This window comes from Pogonomyrmex barbatus, unplaced genomic scaffold (assembly GCF_055798465.1).
Source record: "Pogonomyrmex barbatus isolate J1 unplaced genomic scaffold, ASM5579846v1 scaffold21, whole genome shotgun sequence".
NCBI classification, from domain to species: Eukaryota; Metazoa; Arthropoda; class Insecta; order Hymenoptera; family Formicidae; genus Pogonomyrmex; species Pogonomyrmex barbatus.
In genome coordinates this window covers 448,296-475,428 of record NW_028297118.1, presented here as the reverse complement: position 1 = coordinate 475,428, position 27,133 = coordinate 448,296, and the positions used below count along the sequence as shown (strand labels likewise).

General features: G+C 33.9%; 1 protein-coding gene and 1 long non-coding RNA gene across 2 annotated transcripts in view; one reads left to right on the top strand and one right to left on the bottom strand.

The window, feature by feature from the left end:
- Positions 1-27,133, top strand: part of LOC148936460 (uncharacterized) — a 275,063-nt gene that overhangs the window by 222,508 nt on the left and 25,422 nt on the right. The window lies entirely within an intron of this gene.
- On the bottom strand, positions 545-6,940 carry LOC105426095 (uncharacterized). Its single transcript, XM_011637170.3, has 3 exons — positions 6,590-6,940; positions 4,741-5,130; positions 545-3,968 (listed from the first exon to the last, which is right to left on the bottom strand). Exons 1-3 carry the CDS (start codon positions 6,728-6,730, stop codon positions 2,376-2,378), a joined length of 2,124 nt encoding a protein of 707 aa, XP_011635472.2. The 5' UTR covers positions 6,731-6,940; the 3' UTR covers positions 545-2,375.

Genomic DNA, 27,133 nt, shown 5'->3' with positions numbered 1-27,133 from the left:
CGCACGCACGCACGCACGCACGCACGCACGCACGCACGCACGCACGCACGCACGCACGCACGCACGCACGCACGCACGCACGCACGCACGCACGCACGCACGCACGCACGCACGCACGCACGCACGCACGCACGCACGCACGCACGCACGCACGCACGCACGCACGCACGCACGCACGCACGCACGCACGCACGCACGCACGCATATACTTTTTTGTCTACAATAACATTTTGACTAATTAAATTTAATTAAGTTCTAAGAAATGCTAAAACAAAACGCATTTTTAATATGCTTGTTGCAATAAGTACTGGCATTTTTTGAAACAAAATGTCAATAGCGTAATTTATATAACATTTATATAATACTCGAAGATAAATTATGTTATAATTATTATGCATAATAATATTGAACATTAATTTGTCCAAAAAGAAACTATTAGTGATGAGTGGAAATCGGAATTGTGGATGATGTGGATGAACAGATACCTATTCCAAGGTAAATTCTCAATTTTTCGAATTACAACAGCTAGCAGAATTAGCAAATCTCCAATCTCATTTTGTTTTTATTATTGTAGTAATTATAATTCTTATTAATTTTATATAAATATAAATAAATTATATATATGTATACAGATAGTATATATGTATGTGTACGTGCGTATGTATACACATTCACGCGTGCGTGCACACGTACACGCACACAATAAATTTCTTTGGTCTGTTTTTGTCTTGCATCCTAAGTATACATTAAATTATGTATTTTTAAATAATAGAAATTGTTGCAATTATATTAATCCAAAGTATAAGGTTCATATAAAATTATTATAATAAAAACTTTTATAAATAACAACAGATATATGCCAAAAAATTGGAAATTTAACATTGTGAATTACTTAAGTCTTTTACATTCAATAATTTCTATTTATATTCAATAATTTCAGATAAAAAATTTGGTATAACATTAATGATACAAAAGTTTTGTCAAAAACTAAAACAATCTCATAATTATACAATCATAATTATACAATCTCATAACAATACGATCACATTTTTGTATATACATGATTTATCACAAAGAAAAGAAAAAACTAATAAAACTTAATCTCTAAAACGTCAATCTTAGACATCAAAATCACAAATCAATTTGAATATGGAATTGTGCTAATACAATAAAACTCTGATGATTTATATTAAATTGATCTAATACAAATAATATTAATTTTTTTTAACTAATTAAGCAGGTATAGACATCGCTTTTTTCCACATCTCAAGTTATTATCTCTGATCATTATGAAGCCTTGATACATCTATTTCTATTAAATTTATTATATTTGTTTCTTATTTTTAAAATCGCGCGTGTATGTATATGTGTATGTGTAGAACGTGTATGTGTGTGGGGGGAGGAGCTGCGGGTGGGTGGGCAGTGTGTGTGTGTGTGTGTGTGTGTGTGTTTGTGCGCGCAGGTGGGTATGTGCGCACGTGCACACACACACACACACACACACACACACATACACACACACACACACACACACACACACACACACACACACACACACACCACACATTTTATATCAAATAGAATTATCTAGACAAGTGCAACTGAATAAAACTGGCAATCAAATATGAGACGGTCGTCGAAAAAAATAATAAAAAGAAATAAAATCTTGGATATATAAAAACTTCTTTCAATTTCTTCTTCATATACATTTCATGTAACGTCAAATTTTAGATATAAAAAATTTTATTATTTGACATTTTTATATTATTTTCTATGTTCATATTAAATGCATTAATTATATAATAATTATATAAATTATGCATATATATTAATAAATATAAATCTTATTTCGTAATTATTTGCTAATTAATAAACCGAATTATATTTAATCTCGTTGTACTAGCAAGATTTGTAAAGTTAAACCAATTTGTGATTTTGATATCTAACGTGAATATTGCGTTTTATTATTTTCATTACTTTAGTGACAAAGGTTGTGTACAAACATTAGTAACATCTTTTAAATGCAAATTAGCATTGAATGAATACGAATGAGCATTCATTTAAAATTTACAGCATGCATTCCATGTAGTTAATGTTTTGTCAGCAAAATATTTACATTGTCGTACCGGCTTAAAGCATTCAACAGATCTATTTTTTGTTTGATGTACATACATCAAAATATCTAATATTTCAGAATAACTTTGTTTGATTTTCATTTCTATAATATTAAAGTACAAAAAACCGCATTTGTACGAAAACAAAACTATATAAGAAAATATTTTAGCGCGCCATAAAATTTCTCTTGCTTATACAACCACAATCTTATGATTGTTACCATTTGGCAAGAGAACATAATAGACACGCTTTCCCTTATCTCATTGAAGCTCTTGTATATTAGCATGATACTGATTGCTAACAAATCCATTAATTTGTTCATTTCGTTCAATAACGCTTTGCATTTCCACAGTCGAGTCATTTCTAGATTGCCCATTATTATTATTTAAATTTCCAATATTACTAACATTGTTTGTCACTACATTTGTATTATTTGTAGTGTTCGATTGATGCCCACTTAAACCATTTTGTGTAGAGTTGTTATTATTTTTTGATCTATGTCTAAGTCTATGTGTAGTAAGATATTGTTTTACTGAAAATGCTTTATGGCATATATCGCATTTATATGGCAATGGATCTGGGCAATTTATACCATCCATAACAGCTACAGCATGAGTAGTCAAATGCATCACATAATAATGTTTTACAACAAATGACTTCCCACAAGTTTCACAAATATAAGGACCAGATACTCCATGCGTTTTTCTATGTTTGTGTAAATTATCCTTACGTGAAAAACTTTTACCACACATTTCACATTCATGCATTTTCTGTCCAGTATGAGATACCGAATGTCTAACCAAATGTTCTTTACGACTGAATGCTTTTGAACATGTCGTACATACATACGGTCGCTCACCAGTATGTAATTTTCGATGCTGAAAAAGATGCTCTTTCCGTTTAAAGGGCTTACTACAAATGTCACAATTGAAAGAATTAACATTAGTTTGCAAAGAATCATCCTTGCTTCCAACATCTGATGATCCATTTACAAGTGTCTCTACATTACAGTTATGATTACTCATCTGATTCAATGAAGAAAAACTTTTACCACAATCGCGACAAATAGTGGTTCTTGCCTGAGAAAGTACTGGAGGATTTACAGTAATTAAAGAAGTTGGTTCTGATCCTGATCTAAGTCTTAGAAATTCTCTAATTTGTTCAATTGAATTACGAGATATTCCATCATCAGATGACGTTTTTGTAAATTCCTTAAAATCTTTATCGTCTCGAACTGTCAATGGATTTTCTTTGAAATCCAAATTTAGAAATACTTCTGGTGCTGTTTGTACTGTAGTATAAGTTTGTATACTTCGGTTAGGAGATTTATCTTTTTGAGTTTCAGATTGTATTTTCTGCTCGACTTGGTTTGGTTCCATATCGTTTTCACTTTTAAGAACTATATTATTATTTTGATGTACAACTGGTGTCTCTTGTTTTACTGAAAACTCTTGTTGTGTTATAATTTGCACTTGCTGTTTTTCAAGTTGAAGTTGTCTATGCTGTTTTTCAAATTCACGTTGTCTTTGTAATTGTTGAAGCTGATGTGATATCTGTGATTGTCCTTGTATTTGTTGACTAATTTGGCTTTGATTCTGTTGAGATAATTGTGTTGACTGATTTAATTGTTGAGGAATTGTTCTTTGGGATTGTAGTTGCTGGTTTATTTGATTCGATATTTGGTTCTGAGCTTGTTGTTGATGAATCGCAGAAGATTGATTTTGCTGATCATTGATTTGATTTTGTGCTTCATTTGATTGTTGTGATGATACTTGAGAGGTTTGCTGTTGATAACTGTAATGAGTCTCTGCTGTAGCCTCAACAACAGCTGCAGCCATACCACCTGGTTGCATCTGAATAAAAAAAAATGACATTACTTCTTATCTGAATAATCTTATTACTTTTTATCTGAATAATCATCCAATATATTTTATGATAAATTTATTCAAAATGTGTTTAATATAAGATGTTATATAAAATAAAATCATACAAAAGGATGTCTTAGACAAAGCAATAAGAGAAAGAAAGAAAGGAGAACTATATCTATATTGAATAGAATTTTGTGAAACCAAAACATATTAAAAACTAATAAACAAAGAATAAACAATACAATAGTGCGAAGTATCATAACATATAGCAGTGAGGTATGGCAGATTAAGAAAAGAACCAAAAAAATGTTAATGATTAGGGAAATGAATTTCTGGCGAAGAGCACTGGAAGATCAAGGAGAGAAAGAGTATTAGAGAAATTATTAGAGGAGACTAACAGTATTAGAGAAATTATGATAAACATACGATAATTGACAATATCAATACAAAACAATTGATGCGATATGGACATGTACAGAGGATGATAGGGGATAGATTGCCTAAACTGTAGATGCCAGGTTATAGAACATGAAAGACCAAGAGAAGTTGAAGAGAAAGAATTAATGAAGAAATTAGGGAGATCTGGAAGAGAACGCTTAGAGAGATAGAGAGGGACGGCAACTAGGAGTTGAAAGAATCGTAGTAGAATGTTATAAACCGGGATACACGCGCATACGCACCTATACATACAAGTGCGCGCGCGCATACATGCATACACAAAAAATAAAGTAAAAAATATAAAATATTATTTACAGACCTGCATAGCACATTTATATTGCTGTACTCTAGCTTGAACTCCACTGATAATTTGTATATTAGATGTATTTATATTGCTAACTACAACAGGTTGTTGATGCTGTATTTGATCTGATTGTTGATTATTTAATATTTGGCATCCTACTGGTGTTGGCACCTTATCTATTGACTTTAAAACTTCATCCTCTGGTGTAGATGATCTTTCTTTTTCAGTATTCTTTACATAAACTTTCCCTTCTTTCAAAAATTCTTCAGAAAAACGAAGTGAAGTAAAATAAGATTCCAGCATACCCTCAGCATTGATCACAGTTTCTCGGAACTCTATGAAACTTTCCAATTTCTTGACACATTCATGACATACAATTTTTGGTAATGAGTCCTCTTCCATAACCTTTGAAAAATATAGATATAAATATGAATAAATAACATATATTATAATCCTTAAATAAAAACAATAAAATTTATTTATTTCAATATATGCTATCATTTATTCGAATTTAACTTTTCTTTTATGATACAAATATACAATGAAATGTTAATTTATTGCCATATATATTCATAATATATTAGAACTAATAAATTAATAGATAATTAAATTGATTAGTATTTAAAATCTGCTTAATCCAAAGTCTTTTTTTATTTTTAACTGTAAACAACAAAATATATCCTTTTTCCCATCTGTTAAAATAAATTGAACAAGAATAAATAACTAGACAATCGAACTATTAATTAAATAACATAAAGTGAAACAATACTTTAATGAAAAGAATATTTAACAAATTTCATATCAATGATAAAACAAATTAAAAAATTTATAAATTGATATACTAGGAATATACAACTTATATATTAGCTATTTATATTAATTATATTTGTGTGTGTGTGTGTATGTGTGTGTGTGTGTGTGTGTGTGTGTGTGTGTGTGTGTGTGTGTGTGTGTGTGTGAAATAAAAGCATATTTATTTCTTTTATATATATATAAAAGAAATAAATATGCTTTTATTACTATATATATATATATATATATATATAGGAAATAAAAGCTTTATAAGTTTTGAGTACTAAATTCCAATTAATATATGATAAAACAAAAAAGAAAAGCATTTACTGTTATCATTACCTTTTTATTTTATTTTATACTAGATATTACAAAGCATATTGTATACACACTATTTATCTTTTCCAACACAAGAGCAAAAATTAATATAATATCATTATACTACTGTTATACTATAATATTTTTAATTTTTTGATACATAATTGTCAAAATACAAAAAGCATTATTTTATATAAAAACATATATTTACAGATACACCCACACACAAATACACATACATACTGCACGTACATATATATGTATATTTATATATACATAAATATATAATAAATCATGTTTTATTATTCAAAATTTTATGAGTTTTAAACTTTTTTCATAATACAAAAATAATACATAATATGGAAATGAATATATAACCTTACTATAGACTATAAATAATAACATCCATGTAAAACTTGTTTTGACAATAAAATATTAACTGACAAATATATATATTGATAATGATGTCTTAAAAATCTAATTTTTTTTTATTTTATTGTTATCATTTGTATTATTTTGTTATTATTGCTAGTTTTAACATGAAAATAATTCTCGCCAAATAAGTCGAAACATTTTACCGACGTCTCGATACAAATCTCACAAAATTCAAACTTATTGAATGTTGTTCTTTTGCGTTACACTTAGGACACGTCAATAAATAGGAGTATTAAATGAAGGAGTATTAAATGACTAAATGACTACATTATTATAAAAAAAGATTAAAAATAGTTCATACCGCAAGTTGAATGCTCACCTGTATCGGTAGATACGTTTGTATTTTTGTCTGTAATTGTCGTCTACGTCCTTCATCGCGAAAAATATTCATCTTGCTACCTTCACTGCTGGTACATAGTCGACATAATTCATAATAATTTACTTTACGATATCCCGACATCGTTTTCCCGCGATAAATAGATCGCGAGTGCCAAAAAACAATCACGAAAACAAAGAGAGAACGTTCTCAGTTTCGTGACACGCACTACAGGAATAATAAACACTCGTGCAAAATCACCATCGCCACTACTACTACCGCCGCCAGCCGTCACAGTCGCCGCCATCACCATTACCGCTGCCATGACCGCCTCCATCACTGTCGCCGCCATCATTGGCTGCGTTCAGTAGAGACTCCGATAATTACTGCAAGTATTGAAAATCTATAATATACGTGACCTGAACTATATATTTTCAGTATTAGCAGTGAATATTGGAACGCAGTCAGAGAAAGCAAGTTTGCAATGTTGTAAGATTTTTCAATATGATTGGTTTATACATTTAAATCCATGAGCAACTAAGGATAAAAACTAATCATATCAAAGATTTTTTTACATAATTGTAAATTGCTTTCCTGAAGGTCGACCATGTAAGGGTACATCCATGGATACGTCCCCATAAACATACCTTTGCATGATCGATCTCCAGGAAAGCGTATCCCCAAGGAAATAGCGGAACGGAAAGGAAACATGGGGGGGAAGTTAGTAGCCAATCATACTTTCTCTCTTATGAAAAAGTGATAAATTGATTGGCTATTGTCATTAACTTCCGCCGCGCGTAACACATAAGTGTTGGTCCACAATAGGTGATTTAAGCTTTAAGAAGTAAGAAATTGATCAATTATAATCGAATATGAAAAGAATACTCGACTATGATTGGTCAATTTCTTACGGCTTAAAGATGAAATATTTATTGTGGACCGACACTAAGTGTTGGTCCAATCATAGTCGAGTATTCTTTTCATATTCGATTATAATTGGTCAATTTCTTACTTCTTAAAGCTTAAATCACCTATTGTAGACCGAGACTAACGCGTCCTGTGTGCAATCTGCCTTAGGATGAATTCCCACTCAGCACGTCATGCGTCGCGTCATCCATTGCGTTACGACGCGACGCGAGATAAACTTAAAGATAGCGTCTTATTCACACTGAAACTTAAGATAGTTCTTATTCACACTGAATGTATCGCCGCCATCGCATCGCCGCAAATCAACACAACACATAAGCGAGCACATCTAATATCAAAGTAAAATCGTATAAACATAACCTTTCTATCTATCTATCTCTCTCTCTCTCTCTCTCTCTCTCTCTCTCTATATATATATATATATATATATATATATATATATATATATATATTAATTTGTGCGAAATAAATATCTTAGGATTGGAAGTACCCTTAAAAATGTATGTGTATATATATATATATATATATATATATACAGGGTGTCCCGCATTTGGAGTACACTACATGATTTTTTTATGCTAAAAGAAACAACTTTTTCTTTTAGCAAAATTGCGTGCAACGAATAATTTTTACGTGGATCAGATTAAAAGTGATGAATGAGCGTGCATAGCGGTCAGGGCTGGCGCGCATTTCTCAGGTCGGTACAGTCTAGTACTTAATCTTGGACGACTTCACGTATTATATTGTTTAAAATAAAAATAAAAGTTAACAAAATAAGTATTGTTTTCATCTTTTAACGATTTAATAAAAAAATTGTCTGATTTCGTAGCATTATCTCGAAATAAAAATAAATGTAAATACACTATGATGTATGAACTGAGCATTCTATTAATTTCATTACTGCACAATTACTACTGCATATAACAAAAAAAATATACTGAATTTAATGAATTATTTAGATACTATTGAAAGATATCTATTAGATTCGGAAAAAATTAACGGAGATCGACTGGATTTGAAACTCGGGATCTCTCGTCTACCAATCCGACACTTAGTCTGCACGACCACGACGGCTCCTCTCTGTTTATATTCCGAATCTCTTTCATGACCGCTTACGGTCGTCTAATTCTTACACTATTATAAAAAAATCAATTTTTTAACTTTTTGTGATTACATATTCACGTAATTAATAAGTATTCATTAAATTCAGTATTTTTTTATTGTTATATGCAATTGCGCATACGATAATAAAAAAATAATTAAAATAATAGACTGCTCAGTTCATACACCATATAATTTACATTTATTTTTATTTCCAAATAATGCTACGAAATTAGACAATTTTTTTATTAAATTGTTACGTAAAGGATGAAAATTCAAATACTTATTTTGTTAACTTGTATTATATTTTAAACAATACAATACGTGAAGTCAAAAATTAAGTCCCAGGCCTGAAGAACACGTGCCGGCCCTGATCGCTACGCACATACGCGCGCTTATTCGTCACTTTTAATTTGATTTACTGTAAAAAGTGTAAAAAACTCGTCGCACGCAATCTTGTTAAAGGAAAAAGTGGTTTCTTTTAGCATAAAAAAACCACGTATTCCAAATGCGGGAGTTTTGGGACACCCTGTATATATATATATATATATATATATAATTTGATATATATATATATATTATAATTTGATGAATACGTGATTTTTATATATATATATATATATATTATAATTTGATGAATACGTGATTTTTATATATATATATATAAAAATCACGTATTCATCAAATTAAAAGTGACGAATGAGCGCGCGTATGTGCGTAGCGATCAGGGTCGGCGCGCGTTCTTCAGGTATATATATATATATATATATATATATATATATATATATATATATAAAAATCACGTATTCATCAAATTAAAAGTGACGAATGAGCGCGCGTATGTGCGTAGCGATCAGGGTCGGCGCGCGTTCTTCAGGTATATATATATATATATATATATATAAATATATATTTACATATACAAATATATTATTTTAATTCAAGTGTTATTTCTTTGATTTGTGTTTGTAGAATTATAAACCTCCGCGATTTGGGATCCATTTTTTCTTCTTGTTGGGAATCCTTTTGTCTCTAGAATGTCAAGCAATCTAAGTGTTGGTCCACAATAAATATTTAATCTTTAAGCCGTAAGAAATTGATCATAGGCGAGTATTTTTTTCATATTCGATTATAATTGGTCAATTTCTTACTTCTTAAAGCTTAAATCACCTATTGTGGACCGACATTAATTGATGCGTCGTGCAAGGAGTTGTGCGATGATATTTATTGCAAATGATGCAATAAAATGGAGTGTTTTGATTGGTCAATTTGTAACGGATGATGCGACACATGACGCACTTAGTGGAAATTTACCCTTTGCCTTAGGATGTCCATGGAGTGGATCGCGCGTATCGAAAATCTGATCAATCGCGGACGTTTTGCTGTTTTCGTTACGCGAGAGTTTCCGTAGTCCCATGACGCGGAATTCGCGTAAGCGGATCAGACAGATAGCTAATCACAAATGATTTTCGTTATTTCCCTTCAGCTAAACAGTTTTGTAATTGGTAAACCGCCGATTTTACACTCATTCCGTTTCATAAATCAAGGAATGAAGTTCTCGCGAAAACAGTGGAAAGTTTGCGATAGAAACGAAACTGACCTCTGCGCAGTCATTTCTTTATTTTTGACAGAATTGCTAAAGAGAATCGCATAAGCATCAAATAAATAACTAAAAAATTACTTAATTATCTGTAATTATCTGACTTAATTATCTGTGAAATACATTTATTTCATGATGGGATCATAGAAAGAAAGAGAACAGTAAAAAAAATATCCATAGTGTGTAAGTAAATTTTATTAAATTTAATTAAATATTAATTGTGAATTTAATATAAACAATTAATATTTATATTAATTGTTAATTAAATTCACAATTAATATTTAATTAAATTTAATAAAATTTAATTACACTATAGATATTTAATTAAATTCATTGTTTAATACAATTAAATGAAAACATTCGCAATTGATTTAACAGGTGTAGAATGAAATCAAGAACAATATTCCTTTGACTTTTGTTTATTAATAAAGTGTCTAAAACAGAATTATAATACTTTCATCAGGCAGAAAACATATTGTAAAATTATTAAGATATAGGCACTTTATTTTATATTAATATTACCGATAATTAGATCTTCCTTGTTGCTTATGTCTCTGTTATCTTAAAAAAAAATTTTCAAATTTGATTTTACCATTTATATTCGGCGCGTATTACGCTCAGTTACGCTACAATAATGGATTTGGCGGAGCAGCTGCCCCAGATAGCAAAATGTTTCAAATTTGCTGTTATATAATCGAAAGTTGTCGCAACAACTAATTTAAACAAACTCGGGACAAGGTGAGACAGCATTATGTCTGTCGCATTCATATATGTAATATTACTATATGGCTAGTGGAGTAGTTTTCCTATAAGCATAAACCAAACACTAAAGAATAGAAGATGGACAGCTATTGGCTCTATTGGAAAGAATGCAGTGTTCAATAATCGTTAATGCGCAAGCGTGATAACAAAATGGGAGTGTCCCAGATGCGCATATTTTCAATCGGACACACCACTCACCACTCACATCAGCCGATGCCTAGGAATTTTCTAGTGAGCCACCTATCAAAAATTTTTTTATTTAATCGACCAATCAGCAATGTGTCTGATTGGACCTCCGACACAATAAACGGATATCCGACAAAATAAAGTTCTTTTTTTTATTAAAAGAACTAAGGTCGATTGCGCCACTGTTATTTTAAATTTTAAGTGATATTTAATATATATTAGGTGTACAAAAAAGTTCTGAGCTTTTTTTTGTAAAATTCAATCTTTATTCAAAAACAAACAAAAAAATATTAATAACGAAATATTCCCCGTTTGCATCAACGACCTTTTGCCATCTTTCGGGTAGTTTGCGAATTCCTTGACGATAGAAGCTCACCGGCTTCGAAGCGATAAAGTCATCAATGCATTTTCTTATCTCTTCAAATTTCACGAAATGTATATCAGCCAAATGATGGTGCAGCGACCGGAATAGGTAGTAATCGGAAGGCGCCATGTCTGGGCTATACGCCGCGTGCGGAAGAAGTTCCCAGCCTAACGCAAAGATATGGTCCTGAGTCGCTTTCGCAACATATGGTCGAGCATTGTCATGAAGCAAGATCACTTTACGACGTCCTTGGCCAGTAAATGGCCTCTTTTCTTCTAATGCAGCGCTCAAATTGGTCAATTTGTTGTTGGTAGCGATCTGCCGTGATTGTTTCACCCGGTTGTAACAACTCGTAATACAACACATCTTTCCAATCCTGCCAGATATAGAGCAAAACCTTCTTGGCGTGGATATTGAGTGACTTTGGCTTTGGGTCGATGTCGAAGATTGACTAGAGTCAATCCATGATTTTCTACGTTTAGGATTATCATAAAGAATTCACTTTTCATCGCCTGTAATAATTTTGTGCAGAAAATCTTTTTTCCGGAACTTTGAAAGCAAAGTGAGTGCAGTGTCACGCCGACGATTTTTATTGTCTTCGGACAATTCATGCGGAACTCATCTGTCTTCCTTCTGAACCTTTCCCATCGTATGTAAACGTACGGAAATGGTTTGCTGCGTAACGCCAAGCTGTTCTGCAAGCTCCTTTTCAATTTGCGCAGAATTTATATTCAGCAGTGCTTGCAATTCATCCGTTTCAATCTTTTGAGGGCGTCCAGCACGCGGTTCATCTTCAAGACTGAAATCTCCTTGGCGAAATTTTTGATACCATCTTTTACATGTAGTATGACTTACAGCGTCCTCTCCATATGCAGCACAAATCATTGCAGTGGCTTCAGCAGCATTTTTCTTCAGATGAAACGAAGCGAAGTGGATGGAAAATCGAATATGCTCTTTTGTTATTGCCATCGTGAACATTACTGATTTTTGAGGTTGTGCATCAAACGCCAAACCGTATGACATTTTAGAAGGCCAAATGTCAACGCTTTAAAACCGCAAAAGGGCGGGAAAATATATAAAATTTAAATTGTTATTTCGGTTGTATGAAATCTAAAGCTCAGAAACTTTTTTGTACACCTAATAATATGTGTCACGTATATGTATTATCACGTATATGTAAGTCTCACTTAAAGCTCAAATAATATTGGTGCAACCGGGCCTAAGTAATTGATAATTAGTAAGAAAAATAAATATGAAAAGTGTCTATAATGGTTTCATTTTTACTTACTAATGCTAATAAAAATAAAATAATAATAATGAATAATAATAAAATTCAAAATATTATACAAGAATTACATATGCAATCGAAATTTTAAAATTGGGACTGTTTATACGACAATATAGTAACATTCATTAACCATATCCATCATATTTTATGCTAAAATTCTATATTCACTTATATCATCATTTCAGTAACAGGTTTCATCTCAACATAGAAGTGAAACAGCATCCCGAGCCAGGATCCCAAGTTGATGGGTGGTCGTTTTAAAAACATGTGATGGTATCAAGATAAAAGATGTTTCATCACTTTTTCTTATTTTTTTTTAAATTTAAAAAAATTTTTTTATTTTTTCATTTTTTTCACTTATTTTCCTTAACGGATGTCACGTATATTATAGATTTTCAGTACTAGCAATCAATATCGGAACGCAACCATAATCTGAAAACTTTCCGTTTTCATTCTTTCCTAATACTATCATCATTCGCCGCGAATATTCGCGGCGAAATTCCATGAAAGGTGTTACCCCGAACATAGGAACATACTTAGAACGTACTTAGTCGATCGCAGTACGTATGAGAATATTCTGAGATGATCGCAATATACGCATTGTGATCTTTTCAGAACGTACTCAGAACGCGTGTGTAGGGTTACTATATATATAATAAATGTATATATGTATATATGATCGAATAATGAGAAATTAAAACTGGTTTTACTATATTAAGCGATATCTGCAATACAAAAATAAATTTGAAAACGTAAGATATTATTTGAATAATAGATTGTGTTTGATCAATTTCTTATGTCTTAAAGCTTACTTTTGTATTATAGACCATGGTGTAAAGAAACAAAGTGCTCTTACGCATGAAAATGAGGCTGAACCAAGGATGGTGGAACAAGTAGCCGATATTAATATATCAGCCAATCAGCGTTTTTCTCGCGATATTCAAAATGTAGTAAATAAGGAAAGGAACAATGAATTAAATAAATTAATGAATTTATTTAATTGAGAACTATTATTGTGATTTTTATTATTAATAATTATTAAATTCTCTATTATCAAATCACATGTCACGTAGTCACAAATTTATTTATTTTACTTATTATTATCCAATATGGAAGGCGACTTATTCCAATGCCATATCTGCGCAGAATGGATCCAAATTAGCTCTATCTCACGAGCACACTTTATTTCTTTACACCATGTTGTAGACATTGCTTAATACAGTAAAACCAGTTTTAATTTCTCATAATTAGCCGATCATTTTCAGATCGCGAAAAGGTGCTTAAGACGACGTGGCATGAAGTCATAAATGCACGTTATAATAACATTTTTGTCACTAGAAATTTGGCTGTTAGTAACGTGACAGCGACGTATCAATTACGTTTCGAACATTACGTCGCTACAACGTAACATATGACGAGTTAGCACGTCGCAGTGACATGCTTATCACGTACAGTGCTCGCAGGGTAGTCGCTTTCCGATAAATGTTACAGTCGGTAATGTAAATAACTATGTTTGGAAATGTCATATAGAACTTTTAGTGGTTATATTGGTGACAAATTGAGATTACGAAAAATATGTCTTTAAGACATCAGAAAGACGTCTTTTTGATATAATCTTAAAAACATCTTTAAAAGAACATTTTTAAGATGTCTTTCTTAAGATGTCTTTAGGACATGTCTAAAACGCATTTATGATGTCTTTTGGTAAAGTCTTGCAGACATCTCTTATAAGACATCTTTTAGACATCTTTCCCTAATAGCACTCGTTTATTCTGAGAATGTTCCACGGGATATCATAGTAGTATATTCGAGATATTCTCCGAACATTCGAAATACGTATTGCGATATACTGTGGAATGTAGTTAGATGTACTTACCTTAATAGCACTCGTCTATTCTGAGAACGTTCCACGGCATATTATACAAGTATATTCGAGATACTCTCCGAACATTCGAAATATGTACTGCGATATACTGTGGAATGTATTTAGATCGTTACTACTACTCACTAATCTAATCCCTAGTATGTATTGGAGAATGTCCCGCATGACAATAGGTTTAAGAACAGTATATCATGTAGGACATGCATAAGGGTATCCCAGACAGCCATATAGATCGTGAAAATCTATAATATACGTGACACCTCTTACGAAAAATAAGTGAAAAAAATGAAAAAAGATGAGAGAAAGTAATGAAACATTTTTTATCTTGTATCATTGCATGTTTTTAAAACGGTCACTTATCCTACTTGGAATTTTGCTTGATGCTTAACTTCTATAGTGGGATGAAACCTGCAACTGAAATGATGATATAAGTAAACACGGAATTTTGACATAAATAAAATATGATAGATCCGATTAATGAATGTTACTATATTGTTATATAAATAGTCTTAATTTTAAAATCTCGATTGTATATGTAATTTTTGTGGATAATTTAATTATTCCACACAGAGGAAGGCGAGCCGAAGAGCACGAACACGAGTACTCGAGCCGGGAGAAACAGCCACCTCTCACTAGAAGGATCGATGTACCGGAAAAGGATCCTCGGAAGTCGCAGGCTCGGCCGAGCAAAGGATCGTCGCCTTAGAATCTCCCGCGGGGTCAGCGGAGCGCGGACCATCTGGGATTCGCGCCAAAATCTAAAGGATCTAGCGAGTGATCGCGCCGCGGCGTTGATCGATACGCAAAGAGGGGATGATGACCACTACGGTGTCGCGAGGGTTTGCGAGGACGAAACACTTTCTATTCGAGCGTAATTGTAAGTGGACGCAGAAACCAGTTATCGCAAGCTATGAGGAGAGCTATCGAGGCAGAAGATCGAGGAAAAGGTTGCCGTCTGGTGAGGCAAATGTCATTGTTAAGTCGTCAATTCGCCCGCGAATCCGAGCTGAAGAAATTTTCGCGGGGAAAAGCGTTCCCCGCGGTCGCGACAATATTGCGTCATCGCCATTGTTCACCGGTGACACATGCCAACCACGTGCTTTCCTCGTGATAATTGTCGAGTCGTTGCGGTAATTTTCTCTCACCTTCGTCATTCGCAGAAAGTCCACCTAATTGTAATTTTTGTAAGATTCTTTTTCTTATGGTTGTCGCGTATAGAATTCACTGCTGTAAAAATGAGATAACTGTGTTGTTCGCGGGTTATAAATTACGTGTTGCGTATTTCAATCAGTGCCTTGTGTGAGCTCGAACCACCCGGCGGAAGCATAATTCGGACACACCGCGCCGTGTGTATTTCCGAGTAAAATATCGCATTGCTGTCTTACTCATTTCACGTAAAGATTTCTGAGTGTAACTTTTATCATTGCACGATTCGAAACGCCTCGATATATATTATATCGCGAAAGAACGATTGAGATAAGCGCATGTAGAGATTCAAGCCGAAATTAAAGATATTTCTTAGTGTTACTCTGATTGATTCTTGTCGCATCATTTTGATTCCTCCTTTCTCGCGTCCCGTCCCGCAAACTCCCTCCATCAAATCGAACTGCCGGATCATCGTATAGCGTATGCGAACTCGAATCTTGTTATAAGCGGACAAGCCTTAGATTTTTCTTTCTTGTATTCTTATATAGAGTGGCATGCGCTCGTGCCTGGCGCCCAACAATTAGTGAACAATTAGTGAAATATTTTATAAGAGACCGTTCTCAGGGGCGGCGGTCGCAGTACGTATGACCATAGTACTTTCAGTACGAGTGTAGAATATTCGAATGCTATTAGGGTTTAGACGTGCGTACTGTTTGGGTCAGTAATTACCTACCTACCTAAATATAATAGAACAAGAAATTATATAAAAGTCAAGATGACGTCGAAATGATGACCAAAAACTCATTTTTCGATCATGATAAAAAATTGATGAAATTATGATTGTGGAACTTAACATATTATTCTAAATATCTATATATTTTATTATTGTGTGTGTATATCTGCACATAATAATGTTTTACGTATACACTATGTGTATAGCTTATAATTGTTCAATTATATCCCTATCATAATTATAAATCTATTAATTATTGATATTATAAATTTTTTTCAGTTAATCAAAACCTCACTTGAATATATATCTGTTTTACATACAACGAGAAATTATTAGAAGAATAAAATAAATCTAGTCTCTTTTCTGATACTAGAATAGTTTTTATACACTATAAAATGCAATAATTTAATAAATATGCATTAAATATCATTACATATTATTGCATTATTGAAATATTTAAAATAATATGCTAAATTCCACAATCATAATTTCATCAATTCTTCATCATGATCGAAAAATGAGTTTTTGTCGTCATTTTGATGTCATCTTGACCTTTATATGATTTCTTGTTCTACTTGGGTATGATCGCTATACAGCGATTCGTAGTAAATACTGAAAATATTCTATAGTATATATAAAATATCTACAAAATATTATTCGCATATTCTCAGTTTGTACGAGTATATCTCGCTCATGCTTGTATATGTACCATATACCTAAATAGCACAGAGAAGTTAATTTTTAAGAAGAATTCTTTGCATCTGAAAATGAATTCAGAATTAGTGATATAAAAATTAATTCTTTTTAAACTCTCTGTGCGATCCGAATACATGTACATATATAGATAGATAGATAGATAGATAGATAGACAGGTTAGATTAGATTAAGTTATTCCTGCCAGCACTGTATGTGATAAGCACGTTTCATTCAGGTGGAGTAGCTCATAATATAATACATCTTTCATATCCCATCAGATGCATAGCATAACTTTGCTACTATAGATGTTTTGACATTTATGTAGTGGGTTGTCCTGGATACACATAATGTTTTCTCTTTTTAGAATTATCATAATAAATCCACTTTTCATAATTAGTCACGATTTTCCACAAGAAAGATTTTCTATGCTATTTATTGTACAGATTCAAACGCTTCTCAAGACGATCATTTTTGTTTTTTTCACTTAATGCATGCGGCACTTTCCTTCCTTCTGAATCTTTTCGATTTGCCATAAACGAATTGAAATATCTTGTTGAGTTACTCCAAATTGCTATGCAAGTTCCTTTTGTGTTTGACATGAGTTTTAATCAAGTAATGCTTGCAATTCGTTATCTGTAATCTTCTGAGGAGCACCATTACATTCTCTATCGCTAACATCAAAATCATCCTCTTTAAATCGCCTAAAACCAAAACTCATACATTTTGGATACAACATTGTCTCCAAAAACAGAACAAATTGGTTCACATGCCTTAGCAGCGCTTTTTCCTTGATGAAATTCGTATCGAATGCAATGTAAAATAAATTGCTTGTCACTCGCCATTTTCAAACCTTTTAATTTTGGGCTTATTGTTATAGACCGGATTGAGTTACAAGATTGTAATTAGAGAAAATCGGTTCGCCGAACCTTAGGAGTTAGACCTCCGAGGATTATAGGTGGGAGGTTCTTTTGGTCAAATATTATTACTCACTTTTATTAAGTAGCTGATTTATTGGTACGATTTCTTGACAACGTTTCGTGTGAATCTCGCTATTATTGATAACGACTGGCCGAGACAAATATAATTCTAAATCGGACCATATATGATCAATATGGCGCGCTTTCGCAAATTTCTCGTTCGCGCTTTGTTTTGGAATTTGCAGACTTGCTTTTGTACGCTTGCATTTCCGGCCGACGTTTCCGTAGCATCGGCTATTTCGAGTTTCAAAAATGATCGTGAGGATAAGATATAATATGATAAATAATAGCATAAATAATGTAGGAAGTAATTCGTACTCAACACCCCTCTCTCACCGGGAAAGAAAAACGAAGTTTTTCGCATTACAAAATTCTTCAACCCGATACATTTATAAAATTTTAAAATCGTGAACTTTTGTTTCTTCTGCGCAGTTTGCTATTTTTATTTACATTTTTTGCTTTCTTTTTTCTTATAATTACACTTATTATTCACTATTACAATTATAATTATTAATATTCCGCTGAAACAGGATAGGTAAAATGTACGTTTTGGAATACGTTCGGTTTCTCATCTAGTTGCTTATTTAATTCATCTATTTTTGTGCTTAATCTTATTAATTTTAATGGGTCTTTTACTATCGATCGCAGTTTTATTTTCTCTGTTGAGCTGTTTTGCATCTTTGATGTCTTTCGACGATTTATTAACGTTAAATTGTATTCCGGTAAATGTGCTCTTACATAACGAGTCGCTATCTGTTGTCGCATGACTATCGTTATTTCCAGTGTCGTTAGTTTACAATCGCAGTTTATTTTACTTTATCTATACCATTTATCTCTAGTTTTCTTACTTCCGACTTATTACATTGAATTTCTATTTTTTGGTTTACTTGTGCGGAATATAGTCACGCTTGTGATTCCATTAGCCATAATGAGATATCGGAAATTATACGTTCTTGTTCGCAATTCTGAAGCTGTTCGGGCGCGTTTATATAAATTTGCACTTCGCATGACACGTCCGTACCTATGTGATAGACGGGAAAATTTTGTTCGCACATGTAAGTCATGATCATTTTATACGCACGTGTTTAGTTCACGCTTTTCTAATAATATATAATGATGGTTTTTTTATCTATTGCTATTAAGGCGTGATTTACCCGTATAAATAAAAAGATATTCGCGTGTTCGCGTTCGGGAACGGTATCGGTTTTATTAATTTGAATGTCGGAAAAGCGATTATTGGAAATCGGAAGATCGTGTAGATATCTATTTTATCGTAGTACGTATTTATAATTATATATTTCTGGATAGTGCGCCAATTTTCTATACTAATTTTAAATGGAAAGTGTTGTCCTTCTGTCAGCTGTGTCGCGGCTTCTCGCAATTCTTTATGATATTCTCGAGCGGTAATAGACGGGTTTGCACTATTCTGTCTTTTGCTAGATAGATAGTCTAGTTTGCTAGATAGATAGATAGTCAATAGTGTTCTTGACATTTTTGATGAGGTCTGTCATTACTGTCTTTAGTATTAATAAATTTTCATCCATATCTTCTCGCTGCGTGTATTTTGTTAATTGCAATTCCATTTGCGCTGTTACATTTTTTAGCCGATCTTCATTATAACTTATGCTTTTTCTAATTCATCTATGTAGCCTATTGTAGTGTTGATAATTTTTATCTGGTTTCTTGCAGCATGTTCTAAGATTTATTGGTTGTTTCGCAGTAACGCATTTGCTCGTCTATGTGTAGTGCGTAGTACAAGTTTTATTTTATTTCATGGATATTCTCAAGGCGCTTCCTTGAAACCTTACTTTGATGAGTCTTCTTTATTTCTATTTATTACTTTTATTTCTATTTATTAGTTTAGTTTTCCGCGAATACTTTCGATTTGCATGCACGATATCATACGGCGATCCATTTTTATTTTGTAATTTACTTCGGACAGTTTTTCGATAATTATGTACGTTCGATTCATTGCACTTCTAATTTCTTTGACTGTCCTCGTCTAACTGTCTCGTCGTACAGTAGAACCTGTTCGCCTATTTAAAAAGTTTTCCTCGCGTTTCGGTCGTAGTACTGTTTCGATTTTATCTTTTCTTGCTTTACACATTCTCTCGTTACTTGGTTCGTTGCATGGATTTTCTCTCGTAATTCTTGTACGTAATCATATGAATAAATTATCTTCGGTGGTTTGGTCAGGGTTGTCGGTAATTCCACTCGGTGCCCGTAATTAATTCAAATGCGAATCCCGTCGTGTGTGGCGTTGTATTATACGCAAACATTGCGTAGGATAGCCATTCGTCCCAATTTGTTTGTTTCTCATTTATGTAATGTCGAAGATATTCTGCCAAAGCAGAATTCTGTGTGAGCGTTTTAATGCTCCATTACTTTCAGGATGATAGGCTGTTGAATCTTCTCGATCTTCAACAACTTGCAAGTATTTTTAAATATTTCACTCATGAAATTCGTGCCTTAAAATCTTTTGAGGAATCCCGTATTCGGCAACTATTTTGATGATAAAGACTTTTGTCACCGTATTTGCTTCTTGATTCTCTAGCGGAATTGCTTTACTAAATTTCGTTAAATTATCTTGAAAAGTTAAGACATATTTGTTTCCAGCGTTCGTAATGGGTCTTATTATCAAGCGTACATTTTTCGAACTGTTTTTTCGGTATGTCGGTAATGATCATTGGTAGTTTAATTTTTTAGTTTAATTTATTTTTCTGACAGAGTTCGCATTTATTAATACAATCCTTCATCGTCGCGCGTTATATCGCGCCAATTATGTAATAGTTTAATTAGATTCAGAGTTCGTACGATTTCTTGATGCTCCGCTATCGACGCACTATGATATGCATAAAGTATTTGTCGCTTTTTTTTTGCAGTGTATTCTTGTTTTATTTCTTCCTCTCTTTCGTCATCGTTTCTCTCTTCATCGTGTGCGACGGTGTTTAACTGTGAGTCAAGAGTAATCAGATTCTACTTAGCGCATCCGCGTTTGTATTTCCTTTGCCTGCCTTGTGGATAATTTCGTCATATTCTTCTAGCTTGAGTCTCCATCATATCAATCTAAATCCAGGATTTATAACGCTGAATAACTCAACTAATGATCGGTGATTATTTTAAATTATTTTAAATTTCATTCCGTATAAATACGGTCAAAAGTATTTAACTCTCCATACTATCGCTAGAAGTTCTTTCTCAGTCGTATTATAATTTCGTTCTGCTTTATTTAATACTCTGATGGCATAAGCTATTGGACGATCCTGATCTATCCGTCCTTGTCATAATATTGTTCCGATATTGCTTTGGCGTAATCGGACGGTTATAAAAAATTCTTTATAAAATTTGGATAATTTAATATTGGTACCGTAATTAATTTTTCTTTTAGTGTCTGGGAAGCGTATTGTTGTTCAATACTCCAATTAAATTTTTCCTCCTTTTTTGTTATTTTGTTAGAGGTTTGGCAATTTTTGAAAAGTCTTGAATTAATTTTCGATCCTAAAAATGACTGTACATCTTTCATCTTTTTTGGTGTCAGAAATTTCTCTACCGCTTGCAATTTACGGGGATTAGGTTGTATCCCATTTTCTGTAATAATATGTCCTAGATAAGTAATCTCTTTTCTGAGAAACTCGCATTTATCCGGCTGCAACTTGAGATTACGGTCTCTCAGTCGTTGCATTACTTCAGTTAGTTTATTGTTCGTTCAATGTCGCACCGTATATTACTATATCGTCAAGATAAACTAGACATCTGAGTCCTTGAATTCCGGTTAACACCGAATTCATTAGCCGAATTCATTAGCATTTGAAATGTCGCGGGCGCGTTTTTAAGTCCGAACGGCATTCTATTAAATTCATAGTGTCCATACGTATGTAGAAAAGTCGTTTTATTTTTATGTTCTTCTTTCATAGGAATTTGATGGTATCCGGATGCGAGGTCTAACGTTGAAAAGTACTTTGCATTTTCCAGCTGATCTAGGATGTCTGTTATATTTGGTAGTGGAAAAGAATCTCCGATTGTCAGATCGTTTAGCTTTCGAAAATCCATTACGATACGTAGTTTTTGTTTCCTAGATGCATCCACCTTTTTGAGTACTACTAGCAATGGCGCATTCCATTGACTCGTACTGTAACGTATTATTCCGTCATCTAATATCTTTTCAATCTGCCGATTTATTTCTGCTTTATGTTCCTTATGTTTCTCCGGCAATCTATAAGGTCGCACATTTACAGGCCCGTTATCGCTACGTGTATTTATTTCATGTGCTATTATCGTAGTATAAGTCAGTGGATTGTTCTCTACGTGAAATATGTCGCAGAAGTCAGAGCATATCTGCGTTAATGCCTTTTTTTCCTCGTGATTTAGATGCCTCGTGATTTTGTTTGTAGCAATTTTTGTAAGCATTCCTGCCGTGACTGTACGACTGTCGCTCTCGTGTAACGTGAGCATCTCCGCGGCTCACCCAGCTGTATGGCGTCTAACGTTACACTCGGCGTCATAATTTCAATAGTTTTGGTAGTTGTATTAATTATACTTATTGCAGATATAATTATCGGGTTCTACCAAGCAATTACCAATAAATACTTCTAATTCCGTTTCTTCAGATTTCACTATTCCAATCTGATTTTGACTAATAATAGCTTGCACAATGGTTTCACTGCGCGGCGTTAGAATATATTTCTGATGAGGATGCAATTTTAGATTTACGCTGCCTATTCGCAATATTTCCTTTGCATGATCGCATTTTGTTCATTGCTTTTTTAAGAAATCTATGCCGAGAATTCCTTCATAAGCGACCGGGAAGTCATCTTTTACCACATACATAGTGTGTCTTATTTCCTCATTTCTGAGGACGATCGTAATTCGAATCTTACCGAAAGTATGAACCTTGTGTCCTGTTACGCCGGTGAGAGCTATTTGTTCTTCTCGTACTGGCGTATTCCCTTTTAAATTTCCCATTTTAACAAGTATTAGGATAGCATCCAATCCATATCCAATAAGAAATTCATTTTTCCTTTTTTCATTTCTTTTATTGGCAAGGTTACCAGATCTAGAGTAGCATTGACTCTTGCCTTGCTAGTTATCTGAGCTATTTGATGCTCTCGCGTGGCTCGCGTTGTCCTTATCTTTCTGCTTTTTTCTTTTTCTTCTTCGCTACTACTGAATGACAATTCTGTGTCTTCTTTGCATGTTTTGTTTTCTTTTGCTCTTATCGTAATATTTACTTATCCTCTTCCTTCTTTCTCTTGTCTCGATCGTCTTATTTGTTTTCTCTCTAGTCCATTGGGTTTTAACCAGCATTCCTTTTTATCATGTCCCGCCTTTTTACAATTTATGCAATATTTTTCCATCGCGTTTCCACGCCGGTGAGTTTTTCGGCTCTGGGTAAAGAAAATCGATTCGTGTGTCTACTAGTTCGACAATCTCATCCGACATGTCCGATTTTTCCGCATCTTTCGGCATTACGGTAATTTATTTTCGCGGGCGGGTGTACGTATTATATTCGCTTTTGCGCGCCCAAAATTTTCCATTGATCCTTTAAATTTCTCTTCTGCGGTCGCCCCAGCGATGGCGTCTTACAGCGTTGTATAATGTTGTGATCGTACCAATAGTTTTATATCATCCAGTAATCTGAGCTGAAAATTGCATAGAGCCTGCTACTGTATGGTTTCCAAGATCGATCGTTTACTTTCTATTATGTTATTTTGATTTTCTGTCATGGACTCGTATAGCTAGTTTGTCCGTACGCAATCCGAATCCTCTTGCCGATTCTCCGTTTTTTTGCTTTAGAGTATTGAAATCTAGTTGCAAGTGTGTGATACTTTTCTTGCTAAGATAGCAAACTTCTAGCTCTCTTTCCAACTGAGCAAAGTCGCGTATATCTTGCGTTTGAAAATCAGTCATAGCTCTGCCTTTTAGTGCATAGTATCGCTTCTAGTAGCGTTCCTTCTTCCATTGAATTCGTATTTTTCGTAGCGCATGATGCGGCACTCAAGAATTCCGGTAGCTTATGAGAGGTTCCATCGAATTCCGAAATTATATCGCGAGCTTCTTTTAATCGTAGATATCTCGTTACGGTCTCGGGTGTCTTCGAGTGTTCGTCCGTAAGTTATGTCTAACAGTTCGTCACGGGGTTGTTCATTAGGCACTTGTGTGAATTTTCTTGTGCGAATTCGGTTTATGATTAAAGACCATAATTTCTAGTCGATCCATTCGTTTCTTGTAGCGCGCGAATTCCTTCTAGCAACACATCTAATATTGATTCATTGTTCGGTTTTGATTGCTCTATCCTTCTGCGCGAGGGGCCTGCCGAAGTTCTGCCGAAGACGTTCTATCTTCGCGTCTCTTTCTGCGCGGGATATTTCTAGTTCTTTAGTTTCCTCGCCACGAGGTGTACGTAATTGTCGTTCCATGTTCCTATGCTCCAGGTTGCGCGGAACCGTGTAATATTCTTCCGGCTCGAAAACGCTATCGTCGTAAGATGTTAGAGAGAACTCTCTCCGTTGTGAATTTTGGCTCTCGTTTCCTTCAGAATGTCTCGTTCTAGGATGCAATCTGTATTCGTCCACTGATTCCGATATTAGGCTCTCGTCTACTTCGTTGAACGGAAATACTCGCTCGATAACTATGTGGATGGAGCATCGATTCAGGTGAGCTCTCATCTGAGTGTCGTGTTTCTAAATTTTGACGCACGCTATCGCGGATATCGCGTACAGCTTCTTGGACTACACGCACGGGAATGACAGGACTTCGCGCTCTTTGTGTTCGCTCGCCGTAACCACGATATATTTCTAAAGGGTTTGTATTTATTTCTCCGTCCGACATCAATGCTATCGCTTGCTTATACAATTTTTATTGCGATACGATTTTTTCATTGAAGTACCGCTGCTAGCTTCATGCTGCTTCGTTGTCACATGTCGTTGTCGTAGGTCGGTGCCTTCTCCGGTATCGCTGATATGCGCTCGCTGTCTGCTTTACCGGGTGTCCTTGTCGACTAGTGTCGATGTATGTTGGGCGATGCTGGCTCGCTGCTCTACTGCCGCTAATAGCTGTAGAGTTGTCCTAGGTCACTCAGCTATTTTTTTCGTTCTCTTTCGATCGTAAACTTGTTATTTTCTGACGGAGCTTTTTCCGTCCGCCTGTTTTCCACAAGTCTTGTAATTTGAGAAAGTTTTTCTTCTGCCTGCAGCCTTGGGCTGCAGGTCTTATGAAAGTTGCCAGAAAAGTTTTTTTCTCTTTCTGTCCGTTTTGTCTGCTAGAGTTTATCCTCGATTTCTGCTGGCTCGATTAGCGATTATCCTCAGATTGTATGACTCGTGAGGATAGTGTCGACAATCCCACCGCTGCCATCAAAATGTTGTAGCTCGGATTGAATTACAAGATTGTAATTAGGGAAAGTCGGGTTCGCCGAGCCTTAGGAGTTAGAACTCCGAGCAGGATCGTAGATGGAAGGTTTTTCTGGCCAAATATTATTACTCAATTTTGTTAAGTAGCTGATTTATTGATACGACTTCTTGGCAATGTTTCGTGTGAATTTCGCTATTACTGATAACGACTGACCGACGAAATACAACTGTATTGTGACTGCCCGCTCTCGGTGACTTAGCGACCGTTTTTATAGTATTCTAGTAGTGTCGCATTATAATTCTAAATCGGATCATATATTAAAAACGTCGCGCGATCAAAACGGCGCGCTCTCGCAAATTCCTCGTTTGCGCTCTGCTTTGGAATTTGCAGACTTGCTTTTGCATGCTTGCATTTCCGGGCGGTTTCCGTAGCTATTTCAAGTTTCGGAATGATCGTGAGGATAAGATATAATATGATAAGTAATAGCATAAATAATGTAAAAAATAATTCGGGCTACAACACCAATCTTGCGCAGATATTTGCAATTGTGTGAAATCAATTGTTTTTTTTTTAATAATACACATTAAGCGCCACCACATATCAAAAGAGCGCGAAAATATTTGAATTCTAAATTTGAATTATACGTTACACAAAAAAACGTTTTAAAACTTATTTGTACACTTAATAATTAATTTTTAAAAGAAATTTATATTTTTATATATATACATATAACGCATTTTTAATAAATAGTTGTTAATAATCTTGACATTGTCCTGACCATAGGTCTGAAACGTATTTTGGATTAATATTGATTACGTCCGTAATTATGGACGTCCACAGGATTACGGACGGATACGTTTAAGACTTCTTCAAGACATTGATCGTAACCAGGACCTGATATATTGTGATTGGCTGAAATCATTAACCGGCAACTGTAACCGCGTAACCGCTAGTTTGATATGGCCTTAAGGATACTTGTGGGATAGTTCTGAAGCCATCCTAAAGTCATCATAAGAAAATCCTTAGGATAGCCTGAGGCTGAGTGGAGTCTCGAAGACGTCTCCAGGTCGTGAGATGCTTATTTGCTAGTCCACAAGACGTCTGAAATTTTTGTCTAAGTGTAAGGTCCTAAATATGTCCTACACATGTCCCGAGATATTCAAGATCATCCTGAGTACGTTCTGTGCTATTAGGGAAATGACCAATTTCTCGATATAATATAACCTATAAAAATATTGGCAGTTAGTTTATTTAGTACTCCAATATTTTATATTATTATAATATACAACAACACAATTAAGATGAAATATTCGGAAACGTATTGATAAGAGAAAAAATATGAAACAGAAGCTAGAATTACTTAATAAATCAGTATATCAATGATTTAATATCTATACAATATTTCTAATAACAAAATTGATTTCTGATTATGATAGATAAGTTCTCAAAGTTGTATATTTATTATATCAATGATGTATCGATTTATTAATTCCAAATTCTGCCTCGTATTCTTCTTTTTATCAATATTTTCCGTA

Coding starts and splice junctions, on each gene's coding strand:
- LOC105426095 (XM_011637170.3), bottom strand. CDS start 6,730: ATGTCGGGATATCGTAAAGTAAATTATTATGAATTATGTCGACTATGT. Junction 5,131..6,589: donor AAACGTATCTACCGATACAG/GTGAGCATTCAA, acceptor TATTTTTCAAAG/GTTATGGAAGAGGACTCATT. Junction 3,969..4,740: donor AATATAAATGTGCTATGCAG/GTCTGTAAATAA, acceptor TTTTTTATTCAG/ATGCAACCAGGTGGTATGGC.